At 42.9% G+C, this 12679-nt stretch overlaps 1 protein-coding gene across 1 annotated transcript in view; it reads right to left on the bottom strand.

Moving 5' to 3' along the window:
• Nucleotides 1-12679, bottom strand: part of TNPO1 (transportin 1) — a 3819238-nt gene that overhangs the window by 2014483 nt on the left and 1792076 nt on the right. The window contains exon 11 of the mRNA XM_044064437.1: nucleotides 2481-2633. Coding sequence (XP_043920372.1) covers nucleotides 2481-2633 — 153 coding nt within the window. The remainder of the gene's footprint in view (nucleotides 1-2480; nucleotides 2634-12679) is intronic.

Below are 12679 nucleotides of genomic sequence, written 5' to 3'. Positions count from 1 at the left end.
CCTATGGCTCTGAGGTAGCGGGCGCCAGGGGCTGCGAAAGCGCCTCACTGAGAACCAGCGACAGGCCTAGCGGAAGCCTCATCATCGGTTTTGGATCTCGGATGCCTGTCCTTTTCTTTTTCTTTGCGCTTTTTATAAACTCTGGTAGTCAGCTGTTCCGACGGCATCATATAATTAAATCTTCTGCCAAAGTAATGAAATGCAAAATAATACCGACGTTTAATAGTGCATTAGTTACATCTAGCACAAAACCGACAACTAGCAACGTTGTGGTCAGGGCCTAGGCAAGGAATACAGTAAGAATGAAAATCCTTATGAGGTATTTGCTTCCCACAAGAAATACAATTATTAACTTTTTCTGACATCGGTCTGGAGCAAGAAAAAAAGTTTCCCCAATGGGGTACTTAGCTTTACAGAAGACTTCGGATCTGAAATTCGAATTTGAAAATCTCAGGAGTCGGCCAACCGGCACTTGTGAACTGCTTTTGCTTCGGGCACCGCGCGGCAAGAAAGACTGAAGAAAATGGCGTCGGCTGCATCTTTTATACCCCTGGCACATTGACGTCAGGGAGGAGGCAACAGCAACTGACGCTGGACCTAGACTTTGGAACTCAGGCTGACTGCGGGTAGCCTGCCAGCAGGATAACCCAATTGTAATGACTGCAACAGTGAAACACGATGAACATCTGCTTCTGCTTCGGGCACCGCACGGCAAGAAAGACTGACGTAATGGCGTCGGCTGCATGTTTTATACCCCTGACGACCTGACGTCATGGAAGAAGGGACAGCAAACGACGCAGGACCTAAGACTTTGTTAATCAAGCTGACTGAGGGCTACCTGCAAGCAGATAACCCAAATGTAATGACTGCAACAGTGAAACACGAAGAACATCTGCAGAAGGATTAGAGGACTCCATTTGTAAGAGGTCACACCACCTCTTTTGAGTCTCAGTAACCTGACTGGAGTCCCACTTAAAGTCCTTCAATTGCACTTTGGTTTCCTCAAAGATAACGCCTTCCCCTGGAGAATCTGTACCATTAGAATCATTCTCTGGGGAAGCATACCCAGAGTGGAGGCAATTTGAGATATGTAAGTCAGGGATTCATCCTCTGAATAATCCTCTTCTTCAGAGGAAACTTCAGTAACTATTTTGCCTTAGGGGTAGAAACTTTAGGGGCCTGTGCAGAGGCCTGGCGTAAACCAAGGAAGGCATCAAGTAGACCATGAGTAAAGGCCTGCCAGTCAGGCGCCTGGCCTGACGGTACAGACGACTGAAAAGGAGGAATATGTTTAGATTTTTGCTTCTTTTTAGGGGCATCTGACATAGATGTGTCTGTTATGCAGTGCAAGGAAGGAGGGCAAAACGCCAGTTGGCACTCCACAATATCAAGAGACAATATCTTCACGGACGACCATTTGGGAAACCCCACGTAGGCCCTCGGAAATTATGAGTTTGGCCCCTCCCCCGGCCGAGTCATACACCTGCAACTCCTTCTGGGATGTGTTAGCAGCTTCTTTGATGGCTTCCACCTGGGTACTAGTCAGTGGAAGGTCTGTAGAGTCTCACTCGGACTATGGGTCTTCACCGGCCTCGAGAGGTGCAGTCAGAACAGAGGGCGCAGCAGTAGGAACAGGCCAAGATTTCTTGGCCTTTTTTACGGGAAGCTCTTGCGAGGTCCCCAACATCAGGTCCATGTACTTGGCTACGAGTTTCAAGTGCTGATTCTCTAGATATAATTTCAATGTGGCAAGATGACTCCTAAGTGTTTTGGGAACAAAGGCCTGACAGATTTTACAAGAGGTGTGGTTGTGGTCTTGACCTAAACAGAATAGGCAGAGCTTGTGTGAGTCTTTATGTAGAATCTGCCTTCCACACAGACACTTGCCCCTTTTTACCTGACATTAACCCACAACACAGTAGCAAAAAGTAATTAAAAACCCCTATGGTGTACTTATCTGAACATTGAAAAGCACAAAGTCACTTCTCCAAGCGAGCGATGACTGGAGCAGGCAGTCACACACAGGAGGCAGAAATGTTCTGAGGTAGGTGTGTGCTGATGTCTGCTTTATACAGACATCAGTTTATGACCGACATATGCTGAGTGGTGAGGGCCGTTGCACGTACCTTCGCAGCAGAAGCTAACTTTTGTATAACGGCCGGATGTACAAGAGTCAACCAGAGGCAAACTCCCTCATGTTATGGATACAGTAGCATACGAATAGAAGAACATCTAACAATACATATTATGTATAATGTTTGTAAATGTAAACCTGTTAATATGGTTTGATTACTTTTATATTAACATTAAGTAAGCCTATGTCACAAGTAATAATACAATAAAGCTGCTTAAAAAACAGTGAAAAGTGAAATATCATTGCCTGAATATAGTTCTTAACACTGCTGACACTGGTTCCAAATAGGCTATATGCACTTAAGTTTCAGTACGCCCAAACACCATGAATGTTAAAACAAATTTACCTTCAGCAATTGCTCCAAGAACCAAGATACCAGACTCTTTGATTACCCATTCAGCATGGAAAAGCAGCTCCTTCAACAGTGGTAAAACATGTGGCAACAGATCATCTCTGAATACATTGGCAAGGACATCAAGTGCAGCCGCAGAGCACTTCCCTTTTAAAAAAAAAAAAAAAAGACATTTATCAACAGCCACATGAACAGAATGTCAAATGGTTCAATTCTACATAATCTCTTCACAATCATAAATTACTCCTAATTTATTCATTCGTTTGTAAACAAAGAAGCATACTGTAAGAGTAATCTAACTCGAGTTTTGCCAGGAATAATTATATGGTACATGACTAAAGTGCAGCATCACATACTTCCAACTAAGAGCAAGTGGATCTCAAAAACTTTTGCAACTGTGGCCATCAGATGGAATAGAGGGCACTTGGCAAAAAAGGTAGGAATCTCAAACTAAACTTCAGGGTAACAACAAGGCAAGGCCTTCCATAACTGTCTGAAAGCAAAGGCCTTAAAACTATTTCAGGTATTGTAAGTAAGGCAAGGATGGCCAAAAGTGAAAACCTAAGATGCCAAAAGCGAGATTACTACAGATGAATAATATTCCATTATGGACTCATCAGACCTCTTTCACTGTACTTCAAGCATACTACTGCAGTGCCACAGAAGAGGAACTCGGCAGTTACCAATGGGGAAAAAGGAGAAGCCCTGAAAATGAAGAGAGATTTGCCATAACAGTTCATCTATAAAGGGATACTACTCTTTGGGCCAACTTTTGTAATATCATCTGTTACTGGCAAGCCTGATTAGTTTTGTCGGATGAGCCCACCTGCTCTGGCTCATGCTGACTGCAATCTGTGAATTTGGTCAGCCAAAGGCCTCTAACATTGGCTTTGACATCCGAGAAGGAGATTCTAAAGTGCAGTGGACTCAGTACAGAGCCATGGGGGACTGCACTGGTGACCAACCTCTTTGCAGAGGTGGTCTCAATGATTCTAATGCCCAAGGTCCTTATCAGTGAGCCAGGTAGCTAGCCACTGTGCTATAAATGGGTTTATACGTAGTTCCATTAGTTTGTTAATGATGTTCGAGTGTGGTATTGCATCAAATGTTTTAGTCAGATCTAGGTAGGCAGTATGCGCTATCTTCCCCTCATTCATTGCCTTAGTGATCTTTTCAAGGTCCACCAGAATCAGTAAAGCATGACCTTCTTTTGACAAAGTCAAACTGGGCTGGATCCAGTCTGGAAGTCCCCTATGTCCTTGCTGACAATTTCCATGATAACTCTTTCCATGGCTTTGCAAATAAAAATAGACTAATGGGGTCTGTAGTTTCCAGGATCTGTTGAAGACCCCCCCCCCCTTATAAAGGGAATGACTGTTGTAGTCTTCTAATTTATGTAGCACAAAGCCTGTTTTAAGACTATAGTTAAATAACTCCAGGAGTCTTGCTAAGTCATATTTTGAACTATTTGGGAAGCATCCTGGAATGTTACTGGCACCCACAGAGACCGTGTTCTTGGCTTTAGTGAGTGCAGCCGCAGCCAGTACATGGAGGGGTTACATTTGAGGGTATTTTTAAGAGGATGTTTGAGGTGAAAGGGGGTAAAGTTGGAACTGAATTTGTCTGCTAACAGGTTTGCTATACTGCCAGGCTCAATGAATGTAGCACCATTAACCACCAATTCAGCAGAAACAGCTGTAGAACACCTTATGGCCATCTTTTTCCTGGGAAGCTATCTTAACCTCAAACTTGGCTTTGTTTGACCTAATTAGCCCTCTTTAGTTACCTTACTTTGATGAGTTTGTTTTTATGGGAATTACCCTTCCTGATTTTTTACTGTAACTTTTTTTCCCTTTTGTTGTATATCCTGTTTAATTTGGGATGCCATCATAGTGGTTTGCTTCAAGTGCTAATACTGGGCTTATTTCTGGTAGATGCAACAGCCTCTATGCAGCCACTTACACGGTTGCAGAGAGTTTCTGAAAGCAATTCGGTATGGGCTGCTGTGTTCTGTGGGTTTGGAGGGGCACTGAATTTTGATGATGCATAACTTAATAAAAAGGTAATCTGCCTTGGAATGGTTCCTCACTGCTACTGGTTTTAATGGGCTGATGGGAGTTGATTTTGAAAGAGACAGCTTTATGGTCGGACTCTACCTGGGAGGATGAGACATTTGTGGGGGTGATTGCTACAGCATTCTCTAATATTTGAAAGCGTGAGGTCCAGTATGTCGGAGACTCTAGTATGTGTATTCGCTATTTTGTCAAGGGTGTTTTTATTTACAAAGTCCAGGAATCTCTGTGCCTGTAGATTTGAGGCTGTGTAGGGTTTCCAGTCTACAGAGGAATAACTAAGTCTCCCATAAGTAGGGTGTCAAGTTGGATGGAAAATGTCTCCAGCAGGTCCTTGTATGCACTGCGATTTTCTTGGGACATGGGGGGTGACCTATAGCTGTCTATGATATGGTAAAGAATTTTGTCTATGGTGAGCTGCACTTGGAGGAACTCCAGCTCATCATCTGACAACGGGTGATCTAAACAATCTTTGTTTTTAGGAAGACTGTTTTTAAGTGCCTCAGCATACAGAACTTTGTGTGTGTACTTTGTATACTATTCGAAGTGGGTATATTTGTGCATGGTTTTGGCAAACTGATGTGCACTTGTATCTGAGAGTTTAGCCTCCAGTGTCATTCTCCAACTACACCTCTTGAATATTGTTTCTGCTATTTTAAAGATTAAGTGGCTGTCTGTACACATATTGCAACTGCCATATTATCTCAAGATGCCCATATCCACCAAGCAGGCTACACAGAAGAAAATAATTGCATACCCATACTGTCCAGTCCTTTGATTTATGAGCTACAATGGGATGGTATGTTGGGGTTAGAAGGCTATTAAGCATGCTTTACTGGAGCAGATTATGCTAAACAGTACAAAACTCCACTAACTTTAATGTTTACATAATCTCAAATTCAACTAAATCTGTGGATATTGCCAGATGACTCCCATCAAGCTGCTCTAAGCTTGCTGGTACATAAGGTAATTGCGCTATATTGCTGCTTTACAGGGTACAGCTTTATGAACCGTTCTTTCTAGGTGTTTGCTACTGTACAGGGCACTGCTAAACCATGCAAATGCTCAAAATTACTAACAGCACAGAAAAGACAAAATTAACTAAGGCCAATAAAATGACAATGGTATAGTCTTTCTATGTATTTCGCAACTTAGACAGACCAGGCAAAAGTACAGTTGTGTACACTTACCATAAATGTAGATGTTCGAGTGTATTCACTGTTGCAGTCATTACATTTGGGTAATCTGCTGGCAGGTTGCCCTCAGTCGGCCTGAATTCCAAAGTCTTGCGTCCTGCGTCGGTTGCTGTCTTCTCTTCCATGACGTCAGGGGTATAAAACATGCAGCAAACGCCATTTTCTTTAGTTTTTATTGCCGCCGTCAGGTGCCCGCAAAAAGGTAGCAGTATTCTAAAGATATATATATATATATATATATATATATATATATATATATATATATATATATGGATCAATATAAACGTTACCTTCCTCTACAAGCAAATACACTACATAGGTTGTAGAAGATAAGATAAACTGTAGAATGACGGGGATGGCGGGAGGGTAACCTAGACTGCAACAGTGAATACACTCTAACATTTACATTTATGGTAAGTGTACACAACTGTACTATGTTCTTCGTGTTTCACTGTTGCAGTCATTACATTTGGGTAGAATCCCAAAGTTATGGTTGGGAGGCTGCAGCTAAACAGCATTAGGTGAGGCTATAAGGCCCTGCAGCACTGCAGTGGCAAAGCCTGCCCTGGACTTCGAGTAGAGCGGCAAATGGTAATGCTTTGTAAAGGTGTGAACAGAACTGCAAGTAGCAGCCTCTAGAATGTCCTTGGTTGGTACTCCTCTGAGAAAGGCTGTTGAAGTAGCTGCAGCCCTGGTGGAGTGAGACCTAATGCCCTTGGGCACAGATTTGCCATGGTGTAAGTAGCAGAAATGGATGCAATGGCTTATCCACTTTGAAACTGTCTGCTTTGAAATAGCCTTTCCTTCTGATCCTGCAGCATATGACACTAGTAATTGCTCAGTTTTTCTTAGAGCTTTAGTCCTGCTCAAGTAGAATCTTAGCTGTCTGTGTACGTCCAAGGAATGCAGAATTCTCTCCCCTTTGTTCTTCGGATTTGGATAAAAAGTTGGCAGATGAATTGTTTGGTTAAGAGCCACATTGGAAACGTCCTTAGGCATAAAAGTAGGATTTGTCCTCAGAGACACCCTGGCTGGGTAAAATATGATAAAAGGCTCTACAGCCATGAGGGCCTGTAGCTCTGAAACTCTTCTTGCTTAAGTAATGGTTAGTAGCAGAGCTGTCTTCCATGATAAGAACTTTATATCAGCGGTAGCAGCTGGTTCAGATGGAGGCAGGGTGAGATTTTCCAACACATAATTGAAGTCCCATGCAGGTAATGGTGATCTTCTAGGAGGCCTTAAATTTTTTGGCTCCTCTAAGATACTGCTTTAGTAAAGGATGAGAAAGATTGGTGGCTCTGTATTGTAATGAGCCGAAATGGCAGAGGCATGGATTTTGATTGATGAAAAAGATAGGCCTTTGTCAAGCATCTCAGTTAAGTACTGTAATATCTGAGGAATATGTGGTTCTGCTGTATCAGTTCCTTGTGCTTGATTCCAAGCACAGAATCTCTTCCATTTGTCAGCATAAGATTTTCTAGTACTAAGCCTTCTGGCTTCCAAAATGACATCCATCACAGCTTTACTGAGAGGTGTCATCTGTATGATTACAGGATTAGCCATGCTGCAAGGTTCAGAGTCTGTAGTTGATTGTGCAGGATCTGATTGTTTTGCTGGGACAGTAGTTGTGTTTTTTGAGGCAAGGTCCAAGCTGGGTACTGAGACAAGTTCCTTAGGACTGAGTACCAGTATTGGCGGGGCCAGTCCGGGGCAATTAATATCATCTTTGGCTTCTCTTGTCTGACTTTTAGGAGGACCTTGGGTAGAAAAGGCAGAGGAGGAAAGGCGTAAACTGATAGGTTTTTCCAACTGAAGGATAGGGCATCCACTTTCCATGCTTGTCTGTGATAAGTCCTTGTGCAGAATCTTTTCAGTTGATAATTTTGAGGAGAGGCAAATAGGTCTATGTCTGGGCTCCCCCATTTCTCTGCTATCATGCTGAAGACTTGTTGATTTAGTTTCCACTCGTGAGGATCCATGATATTTCTGCTTAAATTGTCTGCCAGGATGTTTTGTTTTCCTGGCAGGAATTGAGCTTGAAGATTTATTTGGTAGGTCAAAGCTGTGTCCCACAGTGCCATGGCTAATCTGCAAAGGGGGTATGAGTGTGTGCCCCCTTGCTTGTTTATATACCACATGACTGTGGTGTTGTCCGTCTTTATCAGTAGTTGTCCTGGATGAAGTAAGTCCTTGAAGGCTGTTAGGGCATTTTGAACAGCTAGCATCTCTTTCTGGTTGATATGTAGATGCATTTGATTTGGTGCCCATATGCCCTGAATGCATCTTCCTGCCATGTTGGCCCCCCCAGGCATAATCTGATGAGTCTATTGTTAAGGTTTGGCTGGCAGGGCGAAGAGTGAAGGCCCGGTCCCATGTTTTGGTGACATGCCTTTGCCCACCATAGAAACTCCTGCTGCAGGGAGGGGATGAGAGAAATCATTGTTTCCAGACTGTGTGAATGTTGACTCCATAAACTTTTTAGGTACCATTGAAGTTTCCTCATATGCAGTTTTGCATATGGAATTAGTAGGATGCAGGATGCCATGAAGCCCAGAGCCTGCAGAATTTGTCTTGCAGAAGACTGGGTTTTTGTTGCCATCAGTTTGAAGTAAGTAGTCAGTTGCCTTTGTTTGTCTGGCGTAGGGTAAGCCATCTGGGCAGTTGTATTCAAGCTTGCACGCAGGAATGTTATCTTTTGAGAGGGTACCAGTTGTGATTTTTTTTTCGTTTATTGTGTACCCTAGGCATGTTAGAAGCCTTTTCACAAACGCCAAGTGTCGTAGAAGAGTGTCCTTGTTCTCTGCTCGAATGAGACAGTCGCCCAAGTAAGGATACATATATGAATACTTCTTTGTCTGCAAAATGCAATTACTTGTGCCAGGCACTTTGTAAAGACCGTGGCCGCAGTAGATAAGCCAAAGGGCAGTGCAGAGAATTGGTAATGCATTAAGCCAGCCTTGAATCTGAGGTATCTTCTGCACGACTGTCTTATTGGGACATGCAGGTTTGCCTCTTTTAGGTCTAAAATCAACAGCCAAGCATTCTTGCCCAGCATGGGCAGAAGCTGTTGCAAAGTGAGCATTTTGAATTTTGGAACGTCCAGGTATGTGTACAAAATTGATAAATCCAGTATTGGCCACCAGGCCTTGTCCTTTCTGGGTACCAAGAACAGTCTTGAGTAAAAACCTTGTCCTTTTTCCTGTTCTGGTACTGTCTGAATGGCCCCCATATCCATGAGGGACGTAACCTGTTTATGAGCCTCTGCCCACTGGTTTTTTGGCAGATCTGGCCAACCATTTGTCATTGGCAGTGTGTGGAAATGGAATTTGTATCCCTGTGATACGATGTTTAGTACCCACTTGTCCAGGGTTATTAACTGCCAATTTTGAGCAAAAAGTGCTAATTTTCCCCCTATGGGTGCTGCCAAAAGATAAGCGCTTGCTTGGTGTAGGCAGAGGGAAGTCATTGGGATTGCTTTCTGTAGGTTTGCGCTTTATCTCCTCCAGATCTGGAGGTGGATGCGCCCCATTGCTTTGACCTGTATGAGTCTTGAGCCTGGTACCTGGAACCCTTAGGGCGTCTGGATTTGCCCCTTTGATATCTGCCTGACACAGGAAAGGACCAATTTTTTTGTAGGCCAGTGTCTACTGAATCTAGGTGGCTGCACTTGTACGAAATCTTTAACAGTTTGCATAGACTTAGCTTTGTCTTCCATTTTCTTTAAAACCTCTTCTGCCTTAATACCAAACAGAGAATCATGCTGTAAAGGTGCATCTAGCAATTTAGCTTTAACATGATCAGGCAAATTTTGTTCCTTTAACCAGGCATGCCTCCTAATCACAGATCCAGTAACTGCGGCCCTGCAGGAGGCCTCTAAAGAATCAAAACCACATTGCAAAGTATTCTTTCCAACTTGTTCAGCTGCATGCAATAATTCCTGCAATTCCTTATTTTCTGCACATTCTGAAATCGAGTTTCAGCAATCCCATAACATGTTGTTGGTACTTAAGCATATGAAATTGACAGTTTAAGGCCCTGATTGCCAAGGTTGCAGATGTATAAACCTTTTTTCCTCAACAGTCCAGTGCCCTTGAATCTCTGTCAGAGGGGGTGGGGTTTTTTTGCCTTTGGTTTTGCAGCTTTCAGTTTGATATAAAAATGTTGAGGTCTGAATACACCCTCAGAAGCCGGTGCCTGCTCAGTGGCTCCGGACCCATTCGAGGGCGATACATCTGTCGGTCCAATACCTTGAGTATCTTGCGGCATGCCGGACTCCACATGGGTGTCGGTAGAGGCATGCGACTCGAAGGTGGCAGGCATCGGGGGCTGCGAAAGCGCCTCACTGAGTACGGGCGAACCGGTGACTGGCTTAGGAGAAGCTTTGTCGTCGGTTTTGGATCTTGACTGACTTTCTCTGTCCTTTTCTTTGCGTTTTTTATGTACTCCGGTAGTCAGATTGCTATCCGACGACATTTCTGGGTAGTTAAATCTATTTCCAAAATACGTAGATACAAAAATATACCGACGCTTAATAATGCGTTGGTTAAATCTAGCACAAAACCGATAGCCAGGCACGTTGTGATCAGGGCCTAGGCAAGGAATACAGTATAAATGGAAATCCTTATGAGGTATTTGCTTCCCACAAGTAATACAATTATTAACTTTTTCTGACATCTGTAAAAAGCAAGAAAAGTTTCCCCAACGGGGTACTTAGCTTTAGTGAAGACTTCAGTTCCAAAACTCAAACTCGAATATTTCAGTAGTCGGTCGACCGGCACTTGCGAAATGCTTCTGCTTCAGGCACAGCACAGCAAGAAAAACTAAAGAAAATGGTGTCGGCTGCATGTTTTATAGCCCTGACGACCTGACGTCATGGAAGAGAAGACAGCAACCGATGCAGGACCCAAGACTTTGGAATTCAGGCCGAATGAGGGCAACCTGCCAGCAGATTACCCAAATGTAATGACTGCAACAGTGAAACACGAAGAACATCACCTCTCACCACAAGATGAATAAATCCAGTCCTCCTAATGTAAAAAACACACAAAAGAGACTCAAGTGCAATGCTCCCACAAACCTCAGACTAGTTGGAAATTGCTTGCTGAATGCAATTTCAAGACAACAGTAACAGTATGCAAAGAAGAGTTTTTTCCCCCCCAACACACACACAAAACAGTGAAATGCACACACAAAACTAAGAAATTGTAATGATCGCTCAAAATAATTTGAGTGCGATTTAGAATTCAAAGGAACTTAACTCTGCCTAGATGGCAATGAACACAAGCAAAACATTACTTGAATACAGCCTAAGAATCCAAGCTTTGCTGAGCTCCTGGAAACTGTGCAGAAAACAATATGTAGTAAAGGAGGTTTACTCGAGAGCAGTACTGGTTTGCTAGGTGGGCACTCAGTATCATGGATCTATGGAAAACAGTATGTGGAAAGAGTACATAAATAGCTTGTACAAAAGTCTATAGCAATGAAAGATGGGAGCAAGGGACTATGGAAATCAGATCATAAGGGTGGAGACCACAGACATCGCCTTATTATAAACCACCACCAATAAGGGTGGGAGGTTGGGGAAAAACTAACCAGGCTAGCTAGAGACATACAGTCAAATAAAATAAAAGCAATAGTGGTGCTCTTCCAGACACTTTAGCTTAATATGTTAGTGGTGTGTGTGTGTGTGTGTGTGTGTGGGGGGGGGGGGGGGGCAGACAGAATTTAACTTTAAGTGGGTAAAAGATAAGCAGAATATAAAAGCACTTAAGCACAAACTGGAGAGGAGACAATTCTCTCAAAACTGACCTACTACAATTCGAGGCACCAGACTATGCAGAAATTTAACAGTAACATTGTTTAAGGAAAAATGCAATAATAAATGGCTAATGCTCAAAATCTTTCAGGATTATACAGCTCTGCCACCACTGTGAATTAAATGACAAAACTATGGGGCCAGCAAGGTTTACAATACAAACCGATAGCTTTTACAGGAAATTCTACTTGCAAAAATAGAAGCTTTGAATAACACAGAAAAACAATCTTCCCACAACTGTTAGTAAGACTGAGGTCCCAGAACAAACTTTAATATGCAAACAGATGAAACAGAACAGTAAAGTACAAAGTATTGCTGCTACCACACAGGTCATTAAGAGCAACTCAAACATTTAGGCTGAACTGAAATGATGGAAACTGTTTAATTCTATCTCTCCTTTGTTTTTTAAAAGCTAGTTATTAACAGTTCCACACATCTCCAAGTATTGGATAAAAGACGCACCACAAAATATTAACCTTAACCACAAATTTCTTTGCACTAGTCAGTACCAGACATCAGCCAAAAAACAACACAATACGTACAGGATGAAAAAATTCTCACACAGGGTCTGTGCAGCTGCAGGAAGGAAGCCAACCAATGGACTGAGAGTTAAGTGCAACACATGGCTACGCACTTCTCAGCAAGAAAGAAAATACAGTTGTGTAAGCAAACTTACAAGCAGATGTTTGAATTACTGCTGCAGTCGCCTTAGCTGTGTGGGTACTATCCTGCCAAGGACAGAAGATCTGGTCAGCTTCTAAAGCTTCAGGACACCTTCCACACTCCCAAACTGTCAAACAGCTCAAGCTGAGCTGACTAAAAGGCAGGTTTTGGGATCAAGCCCCTCAGAGCTTTCCTGCCAACAGAGAGAGGAAGGCTGAGTCCTGAATGGCCAATGCTAGGAACAAAAAATAAATCCCCACACCCTGGCATAAAAAACACACCAAAAAAACAAGGGGATGGAGGGAGGGAGAAGCTACTGCAGCAGTGGTCATTTGAACATATACTGTTACGATAAGTTTACTTATACAACTATCCTATGTTCATTACACTGATCACTGCTGCAGTAGTCTTTAGCTATATGGGTAGATTACACTAGCTTACTACATT

The sequence above is a fragment of the Protopterus annectens genome, chromosome 2.part2, assembly GCF_019279795.1.
Source record: "Protopterus annectens isolate FY-2018-M chromosome 2.part2, PAN1.0, whole genome shotgun sequence".
NCBI lineage: Eukaryota > Metazoa > Chordata > Ceratodontiformes > Protopteridae > Protopterus > Protopterus annectens.
This window is presented reverse-complemented; position numbering and strand designations above follow the sequence as displayed.